Source organism: Macaca fascicularis, chromosome 15 (genome assembly GCF_037993035.2).
Source record: "Macaca fascicularis isolate 582-1 chromosome 15, T2T-MFA8v1.1".
Taxonomy (NCBI): Eukaryota; Metazoa; Chordata; class Mammalia; order Primates; family Cercopithecidae; genus Macaca; species Macaca fascicularis.
This window is the reverse complement of record NC_088389.1, coordinates 8672793-8697490: the sequence shown is the minus strand read 5'-3', so window position 1 is coordinate 8697490 and position 24698 is coordinate 8672793. Positions and strand designations below refer to the sequence as shown.

The 24698-nt window shown below is 50.7% G+C and overlaps 1 protein-coding gene across 1 annotated transcript; it reads right to left on the bottom strand.

Moving 5' to 3' along the window:
- Positions 1-1826: 1826 nt before the first annotated feature.
- Positions 1827-17789, bottom strand: LOC135967598 (SH3 domain and tetratricopeptide repeat-containing protein 1-like). The gene is given in 9 exon segments (XM_065531098.2): positions 1827-2214; positions 2920-3042; positions 6276-6435; positions 7633-7682; positions 7684-7811; positions 11254-11596; positions 11598-12910; positions 14682-14723; positions 17525-17789. Coding segments are annotated over 9 exon segments (2544 nt in total). The 5' UTR covers positions 17673-17789; the 3' UTR covers positions 1827-1977.
- Between the last annotated feature and the right edge of the window lie 6909 nt (positions 17790-24698).

The following is a 24698-nucleotide window of genomic DNA, read 5'->3' as shown; positions in this document are numbered from 1 at the left end:
TACGGGGCAGGGTCTTAGGGCTGCCCCAGCTCCTCATGTTGTTCTAAGGCCCCCAAGATCTCGGCCCCTGGACTGGAGTGCCCTGGCCCCTCAGCCCGTAAGGAGCACTGACACGAGGCTGGTGTGATGCTAAGGAGGGGCGGTGCCCGCTGGGCAGATGGGTGGAGACACCACAGGTCTCAGTCTGCCAATCCCAGCTCTCCACCCCTGCAGGGCTGGGGGCAGAGGGAGCACAGCACCTCCCCTCGAGACACACCCGACCTAACAAGGCCTCAGCCTGGCTGGCTGGGGCCCCGCCCCACTGCACCTGCCCTGAGCTGGGGTTTCCCTGTCTGTGAACTCAATGGTAAGATACTGGTCCCACCCCACCCTTCCTGGGTGATGTGAAGATTCAAGGTGTCTCGGGACTCCAGGAAGGAATTGCTCAGTGCAGGCTGGCACCCTGGGCAGGCTTCCTAGAGGAGGCGCCAAGATTTGGGTTGGATCTTGCAACGTGGATTCAATGTGAGGATGATGCCGTCCTCTGAAATGTCACTCTCCCGACCCTGTTTTCTTTGTTAAATGCACCTTGACACTTGACTGTCAAGAGTCAGCTTTGGTGTCACCTCCTCCAGGGGGCCCCCTGACTACAATCCCCCTTCTTTACCCAGAGGCCACCATTGCCCACTCGTGTCAGCCTCCCTGGCTGAGACTGAGTTCTTGAGGGTGGGGCCTGGCCATCTGGGGAGCTGGGTTTTACCTGCTAACCTTGCCGGCTCCTCCAGCTGGGTGTAGAGCTCCAGGGAGGCCACTGGGCCATTCCTAAGAAAGGCTGGAACCCAGGCCTCTGGGGTCCGGATGGAGATCCCACTCCAAGGGGGCCAGGAACACCCCGAGCCCTGCCCCTCCCCACCCACCTTCAGGTCGTAGAAGATGATGTCACTGAGCACCAGGTACACCTTCACGTAGTAGAGGGTCTCCTGGTCGAACTCCAGCGGCGAGTTGCAGAGCTAAACGGCCTTGAGGTAGAAGTGCTCCCCCAGCTTGCCATGGCCCAGCCGGTGGTGCAGGGCGGCCAGCCGGTGGTAGGCCACACGCTCGTTCGGCTGGTCCCCTGGGGTGCAGGCCAAAGGGGCAGGTGTGAGGATGTGGCTCTCTGGGGCAGGGAGGGAACATGCCCCTCAGGAGCAGGTATACAGACCCCCAGGCAGCACACGTGGCTTGTCTCCAGGCACCTGTGGTCACCTGGGCAGCTCTGGCCATTCCCTTCCAGGTTCCCAGACTCACTTTTCCATCTGCAAAGCAGAACTAATAAGGCCTGCCCCTGTCTACTGAGAGGCTTTGGCAAAGTCGGACTTGGATGGCCCAGTTCTGTGCCTACACATAGCCACCTGCCTTTGCTCACTGGTTTTAACCAGGGGAGCCCAAAAGCCATGCAGTGCAGGTGCTCCCGGGCTCCCCGGCTCCAGGCAACCCACAGACGTGACATCCGACTCCTCCTGGGTGTGTCATGATCAGAGCCCCCTACCTTGGGGAGTCAGCTGCACACCTACTGTGTACTGGGCCATGGGGCACAAGGCGCTGGGGCATGTGGCCTGCCTAGGGTTCCCTGTCTCTGCAGGGGGACAGACGACCCTGGCACAGCACCAGGGGATGCACGGCCTTAAGGGGCAGACTGCTGGAAGGGGAACTGGGATTTTATCAGCCAGAGAGCCGTGTGGTTGATGACGGTGGGAAGGGCACAAGAGAAAGGGAATGTGCCACTCAGCCTGACACATACAGGGACCAACGAGATGCCTGGGATGTCTGGAAGGCAGAGGGCACACTGGGCGGCCCTTGTGGTCAGCAGCGGGAACAGGCAGAGGAAGCAGAGCTCAGTCAGGCAGGGAGCTCTGCACTGCATGAGAGACCTCGGGCTGTGCCCCACAGCCGGACGGGGAAGCCAGTTGGGCAGAGCTGCCTGCCTGGACAGGAGACCAGGAAAATCCAGTAGCTGTTTCAGCTCCTGGCCTGCAGACCTGGAGGCTGGGCTCTGGCAAAGTGTGGGTCCTGGCAGGGCGGGGGCTCAGGGGACGCACCCACAGTGATGCTGAGTGCTAGGGCCATGTAGGCAAACTCCAAGTCCTCCTGGGGCTCCTCCAGTGTGGCCAGCAGTGACACCAGCTTGTTGCACAGCTGTAGCTGCAGCTCCACCCTGCGGTTGCCTGTAGTCACTGCCAGGGGCAGGGCCCGGTCCTCAACACAGGCAGGTGGGGTCAGGTTTCCCGCAGCACCCACCTTGCCCAGCGCCCTCCTCAGAGCTCAAACATGTGCTTGGAGCTTCCCACACCCCAGCTACCCCTGCACCTCGACACAGCTCTGTGCTCTGGGATAACACACAGTTCAGACATCCAAGTTGGGGGCTGAAGAGTCACCTGAGGCCCATCCAGCTACACCCGATAGCCTCAGACCAGCCTCTCCCACCTGGGCACCGGAGGTCTGACTGGGGGGAGCCAGCACTCCTCTCTGCTCTAAAAACACCACATTGATCTGTGCCCAGGGCTGATCCACACCGTGAGCTCAGAGGAAAGGAGAAGCCGTCCCACTTCGGGGTGCATGCAGACCTGGGTCTCCCACTGATATGCTGTGTGTCCTTTGGCATGTCCCTGTGCCTCTCTGAGCCTCAGTTTCCTCATCTGGAAGATGGGGACAGGACTTCCCACTCATGGTTGCTTGAGGTCATCAGGTACAAGGGTAGAGCCATTGTCACGTCCAGGCCCCGAGCGTTTGTCCCAGGCAGGGGCATGGTCAATATCATTCCCGGTGAGACCACTTGGAAATTAATCATGTGCATGGGTGGCCCTGCCTCCATTTGGGAGGCCTCTACCCTGCCACACCTGTGCCTCAGCCCTCCAGGTGCCCCACTGAGGCCCACCCACATCAGCCCACAGGCCAGCTCACCCGGTAGAAGGACATGCCTTCCTCCCGCTCCCAGGCCCCATTGAAGAAGATGTCTCCAGCTGCCTCAAACAGCTCCAGCCCCAGGTTGGGGTCGCCTGTGTACAGGGCCACATTCTGTGCCACCTGAAAGGAGACAGAAGTTCCCTCAAGACCCACACCTAGCGAGGTGGCTACGCGCACCTTTGCCAGGCTCCTTCCTCTCACACAGTACAGGTACACTTGAGCATTTTTCAGACCCTGTGCATTAGGGCTGCCCCCACCACTGGCATGAGGACAATGAACTGATGCTCCTGAGTGCCAGGAGGTGACTGAGCAGCTGCAGCCCAGGAACCCGACACCTGTGAATCCTACCAACAGGGCTAGCCCTAGCCCACTCCCCCTGCACTCAAACCAGTCTCCGTGGCCCCCAGATTGCTGGGAGCCCAGCCCCTGGCTCCTTTCTGCGTTGCCACATCCCTGCCACATCAGCAGTGTTTGTGGGTGGGCCTGGTCCCCTCTTGGCCATGAGCTCTTCATCCCTCTCCTCAGCTCAAGGAGGTATATAGCAGGTGCTCAATAATGAAAGCTTCATCAGGCTCGTGAGCTTCACAATTTGTTCCAGATCACACTGTGTTTGGGAAAGCCTCTGAAAACAGCCACTATGATAGATTCATTTTATAAGGAGATGTGCCACATGTCGCTTGGAGCAAGTTCTTCTGTGTGTTAATTGAGTGGTCACATTATTTGAGCATGTGCTGTATACCAGCAGGTGCTGTGCACTGTGAGGGGCCGCGCCTCTGCCCTCAGGGAGAAGATGCTGGCCACCGGCGGAGGATGTGAGGGAACCAGTTGGAGTGAGGGAAAAGGCACACAACAGGTGCTCAGCAGTGGCTTAGGAATGAGTGGATGGATGGATGAATGGATGAGATGTAGACACATGGATGGATGGAAGGGTGTGTGGATAGATGAATACTTGGATGGATGGATGGATGGATGGATGAATGGATGGATGGATGGATGGATGGATGGATGGATGGATGGATGGGTGGGTGGGTGGAATGATGTGTGTATGTCTGTATGTATGTATGCGTGTGTAGATAATGTATGGATGGGTGGAGGGTAGATGATGTATGTACATGTGGATGGATAGATGGTGGATAGACGAATGTATGGATAAACAAATGGACAGATAGATGTATGGAGGAATGGATCAATAGGTAGATTGGTGGGTAGATGGATGAATGATGGATGAATGAATGGACGAACAGGTGAATGGATGGATGGGTGAAAGGATGGATGATGGATGGATGGATGAATGGATGGGTGAATGGATGGGTGGATGGATGATGGATGGGTGGATGAATGGATGGGTGGATGAATGGATGGATGATGGATGGATGGAAGGATGAACAGGTGAATGGATGGATGATGGAAGTATGGATGGATGATGGATGGATGGATAAATGGATGGATGATGGATGATAGATGATGGATGGATGGATGGATGGATGGATGGATGGATGATTGATGGATGGAAGGATGAACAAGTGAATGGACGGATGATGGAAGGATGAATGGACGGATGGATGGATGAACAGATGAATGGATGGATAGACGGGTGAATGGGTGGATGATAAAAGGATGGATGAATGATGGATGGATGAATGGATAGATGGATGAATGATGGATGGAAGGATGAACAGGAGGCAAGTGGATGGATGATGAAGTATGGATGATGGATGCATGCATAATGAATGGATGGATGGATGGATGGAAGGATGGATGGATGATGGAAGGATGGATAGATGATGGAAGGATGAATGGATGGATGGATGTACAGATGAAAAAGTGAATGGATGGATACACGGGTGAATGGATGGATGATAAAAGGATGGATGAATGATGGATGGAATAATGGACACGAATGGATGATGGATGCATGGATGGATAAATGGAAAGATGGACTGATGGAAGGATGAACAGATGAATGCATGGATGATGGAAGAATGGATGGATGGATGGATGGATGAAAAAGTGAATGGATGGATACATGGGTGAATGGATGGATGATAAAAGGATGGATGAATGATGGATGGATGAATGGACAGTTGGATGATGGATGATGGATGGATGGATGGATAAATGGATGGATGGATAAATGGATGGATGGACTGATGGAAGGACGAACAGATGAATGCATGGATGATGGAAGAATGGATGGATGGATGATGGATGGATGGATGGATGAGCAGGCGAGTGGATGGATGATGAAAGGATGGATGGATGGAAGAATGAAGAGGTGAATGGATGGATGATGGAAGGATGGATGGAGGCATGGATGAACAGATGAATGGGTGGATGGACGGGTGAATGAATGGATGGATGGACGCGTGAATGGATGGATGATAAAAAGATGAATGATGAATGAATAGATGGACAGGTGAATGGATGGATCATGGATGGATGGAAGATGGTTGGATGGATAGAAGGATGAACAGCTGAATGGATGGATAATGGAAAGATGGATGGAAAGATGGATGAAAGGATGGATGGATGGAAGGATGGAAGGATGGATGAATGGATGGACGAACAGGTGAATGGATGGATGAAGAAGTGAATAGATTAATGAATGATGGATGGATGGATGGATAGAAGGATGAACAGTTGGATCGATGATGGAAAGATGGATGGAAGGATGGATGAACAGGTGAATGGATGGATAAAAAGATGGATGGATGATGGATGATGGATGGATGGATGATGGATGGGTGGAAAGACGAACAGATGAATGGATGGATGATGGAAGGATGGATGGATGGATGGATGGATGGATGGACCCACAGGTGTATGGGAAGATGATGGAAGAATGGATGGATGGATGGATGGATGATGGATGGATGGAAGGATGAACAGGTGGATGGATGATGGATGGATGGATGGACAGATGGATGGATGATGGAGGGATGGATGGACGAAGGGATTGATGGATAAATGATGGATGGATGGACGGAAGGATGGATGATGGATGGATGGATGATGGATGGGTGAATGGAAGGACCCACAGGTGTATGGGAAGATGATGGAAGAATGGATGGATGGATGGTGGATGGATGGATGGAAGGATGAACAGGTAAATAGATAGATGACAGAAGGATGAATGGATGGGTGGATGGACAGGTGAATGGATGGATAGACGGGTGAATAGATGGATGATAAAAGGATGGATGAATGATGGATGGATGAAAGGACAGATGGATGGATGATGGATGGATGGATGGAAGGATGAACAGGTAAATAGATGATGGAAGGATGAATGGATGGGTGGATGGACAGAGAGTGAACAGCACAGGGGTCGTCCTGCATCCCTTGCCACTCACCTGGATGTACAGGTCCACCAGCTCGCTCTGTCGCAGGATGTAATAGATCTTCCCTGCTTGCAGCCAGGCATGTGCCTCCTTCTCTTTCTTCTGGAGGTCAATGAAAATTCCCAGACTTCGTTTGGTGTAGTCCAGAGAGGATTTGTAGGCCCTGGAATCACTGGAATCAGACACAGGTGTCAGAACAAGGGCTCTCATCCTCCTGGAACCAGTCTGCCTCCTCTCGTGGGTCTGGTGACAGATGAATCTGGAATGTGGGGACTGGGAACGGCCCTCTTGTGTGTGCAGTGTTCTGCCCTTCCCAGGCTGCTGGGAGGGCCAGGGTGAACACACACGGCATGGAAAAGATGAAGGACATCCTTCTGAGGGAATCGAGCATCATGCTGCTCTGTGGCAGGAAGAGTGTGCTAGTCCATCTCCCCTGCCTCCCAGACATGGCCTGTGTCTTCTCCAAACGCACCAGGAGCCGTTAGTGTTCAGAGGCTATCTAGGCCGATGGTTCTCAAGGTGTGCAGGCATCAGTCACCCGGAGGCCTGTCCTTATAGCTTGCTGGCCCTGCCCCCAGAACTTCTGGCTCCACAGGCCTGGGGCAGGCCCTAGAACTCCCACTTGCCACAGGCTCCTAGGTGACATGGATGCTGCTCTGCTGGTCCAGGGACTACACTTTGAGAAGCATGGCTCTAGCACACTGGCCCATTTTCCTTCTGTGAACCTGAGGCCAAGACTGGAGCCAGTCTCCCGGGTCCCCATGGAATCTGGCCCCTTCCCTGCTCTCTCAGTAAGTCCAACACTTGAGGGGCTGTGACAGCAGCAATGTCACCAGGCCCTGTGGGTGGGGTGGCCAGGGCCATGGTTACCCCACCAGGTCAGCATGCTCGGGGGAAGCCGAGTGGGCCACATATGGGACGTGAGACCTTGAAACCCTGCCCCGGGGAAGCAGGTGACACAATTGCCTCTGTCTTCTGTGGGAGAGAAGCCACAGGTGGCTGCTGTGGTCACATTTAAAGGGACAGATGAAGGCCAGGAGTGAAGACTCGGGGCAGGCAGAGGTCAGATGACAAAGGCCACCATAGTAGGAAGAACAGCCCAGAGTGCACGTGCACGTACTGCCTCTGCTGGGGTTGAGATGACCTTTGACCCAACAAGTGAGACTCAAGCTGGGACTCACAAGCCAGCAGCAGCCCTGGGATGACCCCAGACCCACCAGCTCAAAGCATCTGATGCCAAGGAACCAAATGATCCAAAGGAAAGGGGCTGAGGAGGCCCTGGGCCAGCTTCCCTGTGCCCCCCTCCCTGCCACCCCTACCCCCTTGCACCCCTCCACACCCCCACCACTGCAAAGCCAGTCCTCACCACTAGGTGCCCAGGGACAGGTAGAGCTGACTGGTGGTGTCCAGGAGCTGCCCTCTCCAGCACCTGGTCGGCCACCTTGCGGGCAAGGGAGAGCTGGAACTCGTGGTAGATGACACACTGGGTCTCGCTGGGCATGACGACGCTGTAGAAGCAGCACAGCCGCTGGACGGCCCGCAGCTGGCCTGGGCAGAAGACAAAATGGAAGACGTCAGCCTCCCAGCATCGAAGCGAGGCTGGCTGGGTTCAGAGGCCCCTGCTCTGTGCTTGTCTCTTTCACACCTCTGTGAACCTGGGCCCCATAGGCAGGGAGCCTGGGCTCAGACAGGCCATGCACCTGTGCAAGGGCAGGCGCCGAGCACACCGTGACATGGGCACAGCTTGGTGCACATGCTCATGGTACAGGCCGGCCTTCTTTACAACTCCCAGGGCCGAGGTTCTGGCCAGGCTCGGCCCCTGCACCAGGCCATCTATTTCTGCTTCACAAAGCCCCTCTGGCCAGGACCAGGGCCACCTTCAGCCTGAGATGATGAGACCAGGGACACAAATAGCCCCTGTCGCAGATGGAACCCTGAGAGAGCAAAGCCAAGCATCACGTCTGCCACACACGGCATCATGTTGGGGGAATGGGGTTCAAAGCCAGCCCCTGGCATTTCCACACATGCTTCTCTCATGCAACAAAGCTCCAAACCCACAGGTTCGCTGGCCTCTCCCAAAGCCAGGGCGCTGGGAACAGTGGAAAGCTTCTGATTTTCTAGTGTCAGAAACATTCCGAAGATTAACAAAGGAAACCAGGTATGCCGAATGGACATCTGTCACACACGCCCCCCAACAACAGCTGAATACACAGTCCTCTTGAGCGCCCATGGGACATTCCCCATGACAGACCATGTGCCAGGCCACAAAATGAGCCTCAGTGAAGGAAGAAGGACTGAGACCAAAGCAGAGGTGTTCTTCAGCTGTACTGGCACGAAACTGGAAATCGACAGTGAAGGAAACGTGGGAAATTCAAAAATATGTGAAAACTCCTAAACACACTCCTAAACAACCAGTGAGTCAAAGAAGAGACCATCAGGGAAACTGAAAATTAATTTGAAAAGAATACAAACAAATGCACAGCCCGGGCCAGCACGGTGGCTCACACCTCTCATCCCAGCACTGTGGGAGGCCGAGGCGGGAGGATCGCTTGAGTCCAGGAGTTTGAGATCAGCCTGGGAAACATGGTGAAACACTGTCTCTATAAAAAAAAAAATACAAAAATTAGCGGGGTGTGGCGGTGCACATCTGTAATTCCAGCTACTCAGGAGGCTGAGGCATGAGAATGACTTGAACCTGGGTAGAAGTTGCAGTGAGCCAAGATTGCACCACTGCACCCCAGCCTGGGCAATAGAGCAAAACTTAAAAAAAAAAAAAAAAAAAAAAAAAAGCACAGTGTATCAAAAACACCAAGATGTAGCTAAGGCAGTGCTGAAAGGGAAATTTATAACTGTAAATGTCTACATTCAAAGAAAGAAAAAAAATCTTAAATCAAAAGCCTAACTTTCCACCTTGAGAAACTAGAAAATGAACTAAACCCAAAGTGAATAAAAGGAAGAACATAATAAATGTGAGAGTGGAAATGGGAAGTAAAAATACAGAGAATGGAAAAACAAAAGAGATAATCAACAGAACCAAAAGTGGGTTTTTTGAAAATAATAACAAAAGTGACAAATCTTTCACCAGACTGACCAAGAAAACAAAGATGGGGCACAAACGACTAAAATCAGAGACTGAGCACCATGGCTCACGCCTGTCATCCCAGCACTTTGTGAGGCCGAGGGGGAAGGATCGCTGAGGCCAGCATTCAAGACCCCCCTGGGAGAACATGATGAGACCCCATCTCTAATAAAAATAAACAAACAATTACAAACCCAAGTTTCTAAAATCAGAAATGAAAGAGGAAACATGATTGCCGACCTGACAGAAATAAAAGGATTCCATGAAAACACTACGAACAATTGTACACCAAGAAGCCAGACCATCTAGACACAACAGCCAAACTCCTAGAAGGACACAAACTACTGAAAGTGACTCAAAAATGACCCCAAGGAAGCATGTGGGGTATCAGCCCCGCCCTCGGTCTCCCGGACCGTTCAGCTCAGGGTGGGGAGACAGGGAAGCATGATCCCCGTTCCCTGGCCTGCATTTCCAAGTCTGAATCCCCCAGCACCCAGGGGAGGGCCTCGTAGGAGGAGGTGCCACAGGCTATTGTGCCAGGAGCCACTGGAGGCTGCAGTGGGGGCTGGGGAGCTGGGTTCCTGGAGGGTCTCCTTCCATTCAGAGAATGTCCCTGGGGAAGAAGCCTGGGTCTGAACCCCCCAACCTTCCTTGGGCAGATGTGTGGGACCGGGGCCCCTTCACACGGTCCTTTCCAAAATCTCATCACTCCTAGGGCCAAGAGTGGGTGCCAGGCCTGTGCTGGGAAATGAGCAGATTCATATTTGGGCACAGCCCCTGGAGCTCTGGTCCAGGCCACAGGAGGCACCTCTGAGTGGTGTCACTATGCCATGACAAAGCACTGTAAGGCAGAGGGGACTCAACAGTATCCTCAACTTCCTCATCTATTCTCTGCGGCCTAGATTTCGGACAGCCCTGCCCAGCTACTGTCCATTCACTGCTCGGTCTGCACTGACTGTTCGATAGCACTCCATGGCTCCCCAGTGCTCTTGGGGAAAAGGCGAAGCCACAGCCTGAGGCCCCAGGCCCTGCTTAGCTCTCCAGAAGAGCTTCTCACCATCCAGCACTCAACCCACCCCCTCCCAACTCTGCACCTCCCTGCATAAGCCCTGTTCACTCACCCCCACTCACACTCCCACTCACTCACCACCACTCACACCCCACCCATCCTCGCTGACTCACCCCCACTCGCTCACCCCTGGGCCTTCACACAGGCTACACCACCAGCCCCTCATCCACACCTATTACTTGACTAAATCCTCTCAACCCTCTGGTCCCAGACTAAAGAGGCTTCCCTAACCCGGGGCCAAGTTCTGCCCCGCCATCACGCCACTCACCCTTTTGTGGCTTCTCTGGCCTGAAGCTCACATTCCCACGCTCAGCACCTCCCTCCCGAGGACCCCACAAGCCCCTTTTGTGGGTGGGGCCTGGCACACTCAGCAGGAGCTGCTTTTGCGTGAACTGCTCTGTGGCTTTGGCCAATCACCCGCCCCTGTGTCCTCTGTGAAGTGGGATGACCGGTGCACAGGGCTGCCGAGATACCAAGCAAACACAGGCACAAGAACTGGCATTCAGGGCCTGGCTCATGGAGGGGCCCAAGTCCTAGCTCAGCACAACATGCCTTGATCCCAGGGTTATGTCTAGGGATTCCCAGCACGCAGGACTTTCCGTGCTCAAGGCAGGATGGTCCCTGGGCAAACCAGGAAGAGCTGCCTGCCTCAGTAGGGTACAGAGGGGCTGGCCCTACATGGGAACGGCCTGTCTCCAGGGCGTTTGCCAACATCTGCTGCTGGCCATAACTCAGCGCTTTCGATGGTGGAAAAACCACCACTTGTTTCCGAATCACAAACCCCAGGTGTGCCCTGACCCAAGTGGCCCCAGAAGGCGCACAGGAGGAACTGGGGCACTCACTCTCCACGTGGTCCATCTCCACGGCGACCAGAAGGGCCCACTCGTAGTAGCCCTTGTACTGCTGGGCCGGGCCCTGGCGGGTGAAGAGGTAGCCCAGGAGTATGTGGGTAAAGTCTCGGCCACACTCCCCACACGGAAGCCTCGAGAACAGACGTACAGCCTCCAGGAGGTAGTGCTGGGCCAGCCTGCTGGCACCCGCGTGCAGGCACAAGGTCCCAAAGCTGGCCAGCACCACTGCCTGGTTCCTCCGCTGGCCCAGGTGCCAAGCCACCCGTACGGCGTGGTAGTAGCCCTCGGCTGCCTGCCTCGTCTGGCCCGTCCTCTTCAGAGCCACGGCCACCAATGTTGGCAATCACACCCTCCTGGTCCTCGCTGACCACCACTGCATCCTGGACAGACTGCAGGATGTTCAGGGCCACCAGGCTCTGCCTATGAAGCACATGCAGCCAGGCCAGGGCCACCAGGAAGTCCACGATGGCACGTACTCCGGCAACAGCACTGGCTTCCACCGCCTGCGTCATGAAGGTGATGGCTGGGCCATGGTAGCCATGGTGGCTGTACGGTTGGGCCAGGCTGGCGTGGAGAAGGCCGCGCAGCGCCTGGCCTGTGCCCGGGGTTAGGGAGGCCAGCGCTCGCCTGAGGTAGTGGGAAGTCTGGGTGGGGAGGCTCTGGGGCTGGAGGGCGTTCTGGAGCACCAGCTTCACGTTCCTCAGCGAACCAGCCAGCGAGTCCTGTGTCCTCAATGAGGCCACCTTGACACAGCTCAGCACCAGGTGGGGCAGGCACTCGCGGCTGTAGATGTCAGCCAGGAGTGGGCAGCAGTGTGAGAGCCACGCAGCGTCTGGGGCTCCCAAGTCCCTGTGCAAAAACAACAGCTGCTCTAGGAAGGGCAGGGCCTCCTCAGGCTGCTTGAGCTGCACGTGGTGCCTGGCCAGCAGGAAGCAGGCCCGGGCCTAGGCCTGCTGGCTCTGGCCACCCACCGCCCACTGCAGCACCAGCTGCAGGAGCTCCCCGTCCGCCTCGGTGCTACAGATGTGGCCAGGCGTCCCCAGGAGCAGGGCCATGGCTTTGGGAACCACCTGTGTACACTTCTCCTGGTTCTGCTTCCAGTAAATGCTGGCCAGGTTGGCGTACACAGCCACCACCAGGAACAGGTCCCCGAAGCTGCCCTCCAGGACCCCCAGTGTTTCCTCCAAGTACACCCGGGCCTGGGACAGCTTGAGCCTCCTGCTGCACAGCCGCCCCAGAAGGAAGCAGAGCCTGGCCAGGACCATGAGGAGGCCACTTTTCTTGGCCGCCCCTCGGGCCTGTGCCAGGCACCCAGTCAGCTCCTCCTCGTCGCTAAAGCTGCTGAACATGCTGCTCAGCCATGGCAGCGCCAGGTTGTACAGGCCACAGAAGCTGGCCTTGAATCCAGAGGTGTTCAGGAACAGCAGCAGTGAGCTCATGGCCTCTGGATCCTCCCAGTTGTCCTCAGCTTCCAAGCAGAAGGAGGGCTCCTCGGGGTCCTGCAAGCTCACGTTGTTGGATGCTACACAGAGACCCCAGGACGCTGGCTCCTGGGGGCAGCCTGGGCAGGTCTTGCATTGTTCCAGAACATTCTTCACCTTCGGCAGGGTCTCCTGTGGCTCCAGGCCCAGGCAAGGTGGAGGTATTTCTGCAAGTCACAAAAACACCTAGACAGATTAGAGTCCAACAGTGAGTCCTTGGTCCACTTGGGGCAGGATCCCCGCATTCCCGTCCTCTGTGTCCCTGGCGCAGCTTGCCATGAGCCCTTGAGAATTATGCGCAATGCAAACCCAGGGTCTGGAGCACGTATGAACTCCGGGGACACAGAGAACACGCAGGCCCGTGGCCCTGCTACAAAATCACCTACAAAATCACTCTCCTACAAAATTGACTCTCCTACAAAATCACCCTCCTGTCCTGCTTTGTCGCCCACCTGATAGCATGGTTTTAGGAGACTATGCCAGCTCAGTGATCCCTCAGAGACGCCTTTCCCTTTAGATAGAATCAAAGCCTTCTAACTGGACCCATGTATATGCAGCACTACAACTACAAATGTAACTTTTGTCAGCATATTGGGCCCCCCGGTGGGGTACAGGAATCCATGAAATCCTCAACAGTCAATCAGAGCTATTGATCAGCTCAAAAGATGCTATGCAAAATTGGTAAAGCCACCGACGGCACAGGACAGGGGTGTTGTACCCATGTACCCAGCTCCGTGCAGGGAAACGGACCATCCCTGCAGGAAGGATGGGAAAGCTTCCAGGCCCCTGTGACCACCTTCACCTTGGATGGTCTGAAAACCTGAAGCCCACGGTTCCTAAAGGGTTAACAAAGGCCAGACTGCTCAAGCAGCCCACTGGTGTCTGCTGGCTTTGGTGGATTCCTAGCCAAAGCCCCCTCCCAGAGGTGAGCAAACAAGCGCATTTCCTGTTGGAAAACCTGGAATGAAAGGAGGCATTAATGGGAAGGAAAAAACTAGATTTAAACAGACTCTCTGTTTCAAGCTCACATGTAAAAACTATTTTCAATACAAACTGTCTCCTTATTCAACTGTAAAGCCTTGGAATTAAAAAAATAAATAAATATGATTTAGAGGCTAATGTGACTTGACAACACTAGATTAGCTAAGAAATCTTCCCGACCCGGCAGAGGCACACAGCCCCTCCCAGCCACTACCCTGGCCTCCGGGGCAGCTGCAGAGCCACGTGCCTTTGCTCCAGAGACTTTGGCAGAGGGTGGAACCACCCCCTCCCCAAGGCAAACCTACAACAGCCTTCCCTTCCGCACTGGCTTCCCGGGCCTCCTCTGGGACCTTGTGCCTGCATCCCAAATGTACTGGGATGGATCCCATTCCCCGGGAACTTCCAAGGGCCCTTGGTGCATCCACATCACCAAGCTGTCCACATGCGGACCCTGTGTGAGGGGAAGAGACAGAGCCGCAGAGGGGAGACGGGAGGGCCTCCCTGAATCAGCCCCTCAGGAAGGAGCAGACCCTTCAGGGACCTCAGTTGAGGCCCCTGCAACCTAAGGCTCTGAATTCTGCTCCCCGCTGAGGGCTGTGTGGCCTCCCATCTCTGAGGCAGAGCACAGGGCAGGCTGCAGCTTCTCCAGATCATGAAAAAGGAACCCACAGCTACATGTGGGCCCCAGCAGTGGAAAAGATGCCCTACCTCGGTCGGGGACCAGGCGGGGGTCAGCACGTTCATTGGAAGAAGTGTGGGACCCCACAGCCTCCAGTGCCAGAGTGGACGGGAGGTTCAGGCCCACCTCAAGCAATGTCCCTCAAGTCCCCAGCCCACACCACAGAGGTGTGACAGCCGCATCCAATGCCCACTGTACTCACCTCTGTCCCCTCCCCCGGCGTTACTCCAAGGCCCAGCTCATAACCAGAGGAAGCCTGAGCCACTGGCAAAACCTACCTTGTTCCTGCGGCTGCTCGGTCTCAGTTTCCTCTACTGAGTCTGCCAAGGGAGAAAAGAGAAGCAATGAACACCCCCAGCCAGCACCTCTGGTCCTATGTCAGGTTGAGCTGGTGTCGGTGTTGCAGGGTGAGAGCATTGCAGGGTGCAAGGGTTGAAAGTCATATCATCCTCTTTCCTCCTGGATCATGGGAACAACATCACTGGGGGGTGTACACTTTCTGTGATATTGGGAGTAACATCGTCTTCTGTGTCTTGGAATATTAAGGACAATATCATGGGGGGGGGGCGTGTACATCTTCTGCAATATTGGGAATAATATTATCCTCTCTCTCCCTGCATACTAGGAAAGATATCACAGAGTACATGTTCACCTCCTGCGATACGGGGATTAATACCATCTCCGCTTCCAGATATCAGGAAGAGTATCACACGGCGGTGTACGGTGTCTGCAATACTAGGAGTAATATCAACCTCTCAGCCTTGGAATATTAAGAAGAATATCACAGGGTGGATGTACACCCCCTGCCATATTGGGAGTAATATCAGCCTCTCCTCTCCATGGATATTAAGAACAATATCCCAGGCTGGGTGTAAGCCTCCTGCTCTATGGGGAGTCATATCATCCTCTCCCTTCCAGGATATTAATAACAATATCACAGGGTGGGTGAAGACAGCCTGCGAAACTGGAATTATTATCATCCTCTCCCCCTCCAGATACTAGGAACCATATCACAGAAGAGCTGTACCCTCCCTGGGATATTGGGAGTAATATCATATGCTTCTTCTGTGAATATTAGGAGCAATATCACCGGGTGGCTGTCCATTCATTGTTATGTTGGGAGCCACGTCATATTCTACCCCTCTCAATACTAGGATCAGTGTCACAGGGTGAGTGTACACCTACTGTGGTATTAAAACTAAAATGCTCTCTGTCCCTAGATATTAGGAACAACATCACAGGTAGGTGTTCACCCCTGCAGTATTAGAAGCAATAATATGATTAATTAGTAAACATCAATCATCGATTTTAATAATTATCAGGCTAGTCTCGAACTCTTGACCTCAGGTGATCTGCCCGCCTCAGCCTCCCAAAGTGCTGGAATTACAGGCGTGAGCCACGGTGCCCAGCCAACACTTCTTCACATCCCTTTTTGGACCTCAAATTTAGCATGCCGAAAACACACTTTTGATTCCCCCTGCTATAACCCACTCCTCCCATAGTCTTCCCAATCCGAATAACAGCATCTCTAGTCTTCCAGTTACTCAGGCCAAAATCCTTGACATCATCCTTAAAACTTCTTTTTCTCTCTCTTGTCATCCAACCCATTTAAACTCTCCTTTCAAAATATATGCCAGACCTAACCACTTCCCACCTTCCTCATCATTTCCAACCAGGTCCAGCCCTCATCATAGCGCTCTGGGTTACTGCAAAAGCCTCCCAATCGCCAGGCACACTGGCTCACGCCTATAATCCCAGCACTTTGGTAGGCCAAGGCAGGTGGATCATCAGAGGTCAGGAGCTCAAGACCAGCCTGACCAACATGGTGAAACCCCTCTACTAAAAATATAAAAAATTAGCCGAGCATGGTGGTGGGCTCCTGTAATCCCAGCTATCCGGGAGACTGAAGCAGGAGAATCACTTGAACTCAGAAGGCAGAGGTTAGAGTGAGCCGAGATTGTGCCATTGCACTCCAGCTTGGATGACAAGAGCGAAACTCCATCTTAGAAGGTTAAAAAAAATAAAAAGCCTCCCAACCCACCTCTCTCCTTCCGCCTTTCACCCTGCCCTGCATTCTACCTTCCACTCTCAAACATTTCAGAAAAAAAAAAAAAAATTATATCCACAGAGAGAGAAAGTACAAATGGGGTGAAATGTTAGGGAAATCTGAGGGAAGAGTATATGGGAATTCTCTATACTATTTTTGCAACTTTTCCATAAGTCAGAATTATTTGGAATTCAAGAGTTAAACAAAGAAAAAAAAAAACACACTATCTCCCTTTGCGAATCCATCCTGTCTTTCCCCTGGCAACTTAAGGACGCTCTCAACTAACACACCTATTTTTTCATGAACACTAAAAGAACCCTTGCCGAGTTTTGACTTTCTGTGCTTGGCAGTAGAAGTGTGTGTGTGTGTGTGTGTGTGTGTGTGTATATATATGTGTATGGTGTGTATGTATAGAGAGGAAGAAATATATATGTGTGGACATATATAAATATATATTGTATATTTAAAATGGTAATGTGTATATATATAAATATGTGTGTGTAGATACATATAATACATACGCCATAGCCTGTCCTTAACCAGTTCTAAACTTAGTCGGAAAAACACATACCTAAGCAGAGAATTTCAAAATAATATGATGAATATTTTGATAGAGGGATGTGTTGCTATGGAACACGCTGCTAAGACACAAAACCTCCTAGATGGGGCAATGAATGAACGAAGTTTTGCACCTATAGGCACCCCCTCTGATATCCCCTCAAATGTTTATAGTTATATGCATTTGCTTCCCCCAGGACCCCTATTTCATAAGGGTTAGTCCTAGAGTCTAGCAAGTTCCTACTACAGCTGGCACACATATGCCATTCAAGAAACAGTGGCGGAGTGAATGACGAGTTAAGAACCATTTGTCAGCCAGTGCTCAGTAATACAACATGCACTGGTATGCAAATTATATTTTTGTTGAAAACAACTGCAGGATCACAAATTATCTTTCCAGAGAAAGCAAACCTCAAAAGCTTCTTTACCCCACTAAAGCACGTTATAAGAAGCTCCCCTTATATAAAAGAAAACCTCATTCGTTATCAATGGCATGTAAACCTAATAGGCCTTCACCTCTGATGACATCTCTTCCATCCCCAGGAGTAAATAAAGGAGGTTCCGGAAATCCTGGTAGTTGTGAAGGTGGCTCCCAGCTCTTACAGTCTTGAACCCTGCGGGCACGGAGGTCACACAGCAGAAGAACAACCGAGGCAAGCATCATCAGGCTTCGAGTATGTTTGAACCACAGATGACAAATAGGCTGCAGCCAACTGAAAACACCAGAGATTCATGGTGGCCACCTGAGGGGTTGTGCTCTTAAAAAAAATAATAAATAAATAAAAATTAAAAAATTAAAAAAGGAAGGGGTCAAGAATCCATCAGGTCTGACTGAGACGTGTATCAGTGACTAACACCCCGTATGGCAAAAGTACTCCGGTGCGCTTTGGGTACTCACAGCTTCAGCAGTATTCAAAGGCGTGTGCTCCCCTAAGACTAAGCCACGGGAATACCCCCAGCAACACTGCCAGGAGAAACGTCTCACGTGGATTTGGCTAGAAACACAGTTGTCTTTAACAAATTAACACTGAATAAATCCTGACTTATTAGAGCCTGTGAGAATGACATTCTCAATGATAACAGTTATCACTACAATCTCCAAACATCTGCGATCCTGCAGGGAGGAACTGTGACAGCGCAGGCCACATGTCCAGAATGCTTCCCAAACTGCCTGTTACAGAATAAAAGAAATAAACCCCCTCCCCAAGAATGTCTTCACACACATTTAGCCAGTTGTTCCTTTGTGTGCATCTCTGTGCTAAAATGGCCATTCTTCCCCACAGCCTGAAGTCATATGCTAAAATAAATGAGACTCACATGAAGCCAGAACCATGCAGATGCCAAGGAAACCAACACAAATGAAATGGGCTGGAGAGTGTGGCCAGGAGGATGGTAGTTCCCAGGAAGCAATTACTTCATCTCTGCCCATGAAGCGGGCAGTTGTCACTGTCCCCCAGGCCCACACCAGACACTCGAAGTAGGTTCTAACCAAACTACCTCCAACAATCAACGTAAATACACCACACAATTGGCTTCTGAAAGGACACCTTGCAACCAACAAGAAACTGTAAGCACAACTTTGACAAACTGTGCAACTAAAAACCTTGGAAAAGGATAAACACTGCCACATTTTGACTCAAATAGTGTTACGTGGTAGCACTGCAATAATTCACTGAAACAGAAGAATGAATGAGGAATAAGTTTATACAGGAATCAGAGGAAGCATGACTAATCATTTAAAGAAATAGGTCAAGAAACTGTTAGGTTCAAATGCTACCGTGAGACACTGTTAGGGCCTTAGGCAAATTCACTTCTCTTGGTCCTGTTTCTAGGTTCATCAAAAATCAGCTTTGGACAAGGGAATCTGTTGCTTTCCAATGCCTTCCTTCTGCGATTCCAGCCCAGATTTTAGGACTGCTCTCCCACTTGGTATATGAAAGCACTTTCTATGTAGAACAGCAAGAGTACATTTCTGTATTGAATGCGGCTTGGGACCTACTCTATGAGGAAGAATATCATCATGTAACTTTAAGCATGACGACAAGGCGCACTCTAGATAAGGATAACACATAAGATGTGGCCATACACTTGTGCATGCCTGGCAGGGAGATGGGGAAGTCTCATTTAATGAAGCCGGGGTGCCTGTTGCACCTGAACATCCTCAGTCCATATCAAGTTGACAACGTCCTTCTGACATCAAACCACAGGTATCACATACTTTTCCATACTTTCCACCCAAGATTAAAATATGCGGAGCACCATGATAAAGACACCTCCATTCCCAGCATGTTGGCTCTCATTCCGTAGAATTACATACTTTCGGTGCAAAATGGTGACCAGGTTGCAGCGGCAAGCAAGACTGGGCTCAGTGGGGACAGCAGGCCCTGCAGGAGCCACCACTCCTGTCGACACAGTCTGATGCAGCTGCAGAGAAGCTGTGGCTGAGGCCATTCACTTTGTGAGAGAACCGCACAGGAGGGAAAAGGTAGGGAAGGTCGGGAAGAGGACAATGTCATGCTTCTGAGACCAAGCCAAGCCATCGCATCCCCTGTGACTTGCACTTATACGCCTAGATGGCCTGAAGTAACTGAAGAATCACAAAAGAAGTGCAAATGCCCTGTCCCACCTTAACTGATGACATTCCACCACAAAACAAGTGAAAATGACCGGTCCTTTCCTTAAGCGATTATATTATCTTGTGAAATTCCTTTTCCTGGCTTATCCTGGCTCAAAAAGTTCCCACACTGAGCACCTTGTGACCCCCACTCCTGCCCACCAGAGAACAACCCCCCTTTGACTGTAATTTTCCTTTACCTACCCAAAGCCTATAAAACGGCCCCACCCTTATCTCCCTTCGCTGACTCTCTTTTTCGGACTCAGCCCGCCTGCACCCAGGTGATTAAAAAGCTTTATTGCTCACACAAAGCCTGTTTGGTGGTCTCTTCACACGGACGCGCATGACAGGCAGGTGCAGAGCCAGGGAAGGACCTGTGATGAGAACAGAAAGGAATGCGTCTCCCTGTACACACACTCGGATTTTATGACAATGTGCGCAGGGGGCTGAACTGGATGCCTGAGAACATTCCTCCAAGTTCTTTTGCTGATTTTCTAAATATTGGTGTAAAATCTGAACTCAGACAAAATTTTTTTAAATCGCTTCAATCAACATCTTTGTCTAGTGCTCAGCATCATATCTACGTGATCATCTAGAAAAGCAACTTCTCTTCTAAGGCTCAAATCCTCCTATTAATTCTCAGGGATTTTACAAGGGAATGCACCTCTCATTCGCATCAAGAACTGTGGGGAAAAGAAAGAGAGATCAGCCTGTTACTGTGTCTATATAGAAAGAAGTAGACATAAGAGACTTCATTTTGTTCTGTATTTGAGACACTGTTAATCTGTGACCCTATCCCCAACCTTGTCCTTGCAAGAGACATGTGCTGCGGTGACTCAAGGTTTAATGGATTTTGGGCTGTGCAGGATGTGTCTTTGTTAAACAAGTGCCTGAAGGCAGCTTGCTGGTTAAAAGTCATCACCATTCTCTTAATTTAAACTACCCAGGGACACCTACACGGCCAAACGTCGCAGGGACCTCTGCCTAGGAAAGCTAGGTATTGTCCAAGGTTTCTCCCCATGTGATAGACTGAAACAATGATGCTAAAAGGTTTATGGAGATGTTTGCGTATGCATCTCAAGGCACCGCATTTTCCTTTAAACTTATTCATGTCACAGAGATTTTTGTTCGTATGTCTTACTGCCGATTTCCTCCCTACAATGATCCTATTGTCCTGCCACTCCCTTATCTTTAAGATGGTAAAGATAATTATCAATAAATACTAAGGGAACTCAGAGACCGGTGCCGGCGTGGGTCCTCAGTAAGCTGAGCGCCGGTCCCCTGGGCCCCCGCTTTTCTTTCTCTATACTTTGTCTCTGTGTCTTATTTCTTTTCTCAAGTCTCTCGTTCCACCTAACGAGAAACACCCACAGGTGTGGAGGGGCAGGCCACCCCTTCAAAGAACACACACAACTACCGTTAAAGAAATGCTTAATTTGCTTACAAAATTTTTTAAACACCCAGATTTGAAATACAACAGAGAAGACAACTTTTTGATAGCTCTGCTTTCCAACTGCGAACTGCGGGTGGAGAAAATAACCTGTCATGATTTCTAACCAGTCAACAACCTGCCTTCCCTGGCTGCAGTAGGAGCAATCTTTCTGAGCTCAGGATGAAAAAGAACCCAGCTGGTTAGGGGACAGACAATCATCAGTTCTCCGCGGGCTTCCCGGGTCCCAAATCCCCATGTGATACATGGAAGTAAAAAGCTATCAATGACCAAGCATCAGAACGCTTATCCCACCTCGCCATCTGCTTCTCCTGCCATGCAAATTTAAAATTAATAAGCCTGCTATTAGAGAACAGAGTTGGTGCTACATCTGTCTTCCTAAAATTACGGATAATTACCAGCCCACAATGGCTTCTAATCAGATTTGAGTAGTCCCTTAGACAGGAAGCTAAAGTGCCTCAGCCCTAAACTGAGAAGAAAACAGAAACTGGACCGCTCTAGGTTCGATTTTTTCCCCCTTGTTCTAAAGTTGCTGTTCCCGAATCTCCTTCTACTGTCTTGTTTATAAAATGTATGAGAAACAAGGAAATTCAAAGACATGATAGAAATGGCCACGTTTTCTAAGTACAAACTTTGTGAACATTATTTTCAGCTGCTGGGCTTTTTCTCCACAAATTGTGAGCCTGGAGGACATTTTCTCCCTCGTGGTTACACATTCAGAGTCAGGGAAGGTGACTTTAGCAGTAAAGAGGGGAGTGCAGTGAGAAGTGATTGGGCACTGAGAAGGGCAGACAGGGACTCTACCTCGGTGGCCTACAGCATTCCTGGGCCTCCGACTTTACTTTTCCATCTGTACAAGGGATCTAAAGGCTAGTGATTCTAGGCCACGACAGCTCTTCATACACACATACACAAATATCACACGCCTGTGTGAAAAGCTGTGACACTTGGCTGATTTTCTGAAGAAGTTATCTTGTATCATTTCTACTCAAGTACTCCACCTCCTTCCAGACAAGTATCTGAGGATGATGGGCTATCCCACAGCCATGTGTGTAACCTCTGCTGCTTACGATCCCTGTTCACATAGCATTTTCCAAAAGCATTTGGTGGGAAGTGACGGAAGAAAGAAGAATAAGGTTCTTTCAGCCCATTCATTCATTCATTCAACAAATATTGACTAACTATCTACGTGCCAAGCACTGGTGATATAACAGGGAACATACATTTTTGTAGGTAGAGACAGACAACCAAAAAGTATGTTAAAGAGTGATCAATACTGTAGAGGAAAATACACCAGGAAACAGGAAAGAAGAATACCCCTAGCCACCCTACACTGGGGTGACGCTAGTGTTACAAAATGTAAACAGCGGCCGGGCGCGGTGGCTCACACCTGTACTCTCAGCTCTTTGGGAGACTGAGGCAGGCAGATCACCTGAGTTCAGGAGTTCAAGATCAGCTTGACCAAAACGGCGAAACCCTGTCTCTACTAAAAACATAAAAATTAGCTGGACGTGGTGGCACATGCCTGTAATCTCAGTTACTCAGGAAGCTGAGGCGCAAGAATCACTTGAACCTGGGAGGCAGAGGTTGGAGTGAGCCGAGATCATGCCACTGCCCTCCAGCCTGGGTGACAGAGCAAGGATCTGTCTCAAAAAATGTAAAAATAAAAAAAAATGTAAACAGAGAATAAGATACCAAAAGAAAGAACATGAACGATTAATTGTAACAAAAGCCTTTGTAAGCTGATACTTTCCTTCCTGGATCCTTGTCCCTTAGAAACAGAAAAAAAAGGCGGATGGGGGTAGCATCAAAATGATGTTTTAAGATGGCTTCGGGTTTCAGATGTCTGACAGCCATACTCATGTACTTCAAGGAAAAAGCTCTAGCTCTAGAAGCCATCTGGGCAATGGTTTAATGTCTTTTTTTTTTTTTTTTTTTTTCCAGAGAGTTTTAAAATACAGGAAAACGTGTGTGTTTATTTGGCTGCTCTGTGCCCGCACACGTGCAAACTGTGCTAACAGGTTTCTCCAAGTTTTGCTGAATTTGCCAGCTTGCCATAAACAGGCTTCCATGTCTTAATTGTCTATAAATAACACAAACACACAGAAATGCAAATCAAGACAAACTGTCCCTTCAACTGCTGCTGCCATGATGACAGCAAGCGACAATTGGCCAAATCAATACGCGGAGACTGAAGCTGTCCGGCAGAGAGCACAGGGTCGACTGCTTTTCCCATAGCATTTAAAGAAACAAGCGGAAACGGCTCTCCACACAGGACAGACACGTCCTTGGTTCTTTGAATCAATACTGCCAATGCCCAAAATACTTTCTCCATCACACTATCTATATGGAATTCACGTTCCTTCCAATACCATGAGTAACACCAGTGATAGACTATGTTTAACCATAATGACCCATTAGCATTCATTTTCCTCTAAAATGTTGAAATAATAACACTGAGTGTGGGCTCACGAGGTGCCAGGCTCTGAGTTTGATCTCGTTTAGTTCTCATTGAAATCCTGCAAGATCAGTAACATATTCTCTCATTTTTCATAGATGAGGAAACTGAGGCATAGAAAGGCTAAGTAAGTTGTCCATGGTCACAGGTGATTTAGGAAGTTTTCTTCAAACTTTCAAAAGTTAACTACTGCCACTCTTACACATGGGTTTTTGTTTGCTTTTGTTTGTTTTGAGACAAGGTCTTGCTCTGACCAGGCTGGAGTGCAGTGGCATGATGATGGTTCACTGCAGCCTCGACTTCCCGGGCTCAAGTGATTCTCGCACCTCAGCCTCTCCAGTAGCTGGGATTACAGGCATGAGCGACCACACCTGGCTAATTTTTTAATTTTTATTTTTTGTAGGGATGGGCTTTCACCATGTGGCCCAGACTGGTTCCAAACTCTGGGCTCAAGAGATCCTCCCAGGTCGGCCTCCCAAAGTGCTGGGATTACAGGTGTAAGCTACTGTGCACAGTGCTACAAATGTGACTTGTACAAAGTCAGAGCAGTGAGCAGGAAGAGAACAGAGACTTCAGTGAGTCTCCTGGCTGTTGTAACACCATATCCCTCCTCCATACCATAATGTGTCTACACACACCAAGCTCCTAGACGTTGAAGGCAGGCCAGCTCAGAGACGAAACAGCAGTCAAGAAAGGGAAGATGCAGACATGCGTCTTGATTTCGGCTCGAGCGTGCCTCTCTGCCCTGCAGCTGCACAGGCAGAAACCAGGGGCCGTGAGTCTCAGGCAGTGTGTTTGGTTCCTGGCTGGTTATCTTTTGGGAGACCATCCCATACAATTAGTGTTACACTTCTCAAAAAGGAAGTGTGAGTTTTATAGAAAAATCGATTCCATTTGGGAGAAAGGCCTAATAAAACCACAAAAGGATAATACATACATACAACAACAAATTCAATTCATCTGTCACAAACTGAAATCCCAAAGCCCTCTGGGCACACAGCTGCTTTTCTGAGCTGAAATTCAACTCCAGTTGAGAAACAGGTCAACTTTTCTAAAAAGATTTCTTTTTCACACGCCTTAAATAAAAATTCCTTTCCCTCACTTGTCATTTTCCAGATTTAATGGCTCTGTTGGCCTTCCTCTCATTTAGGCCATGAACACTGACTGC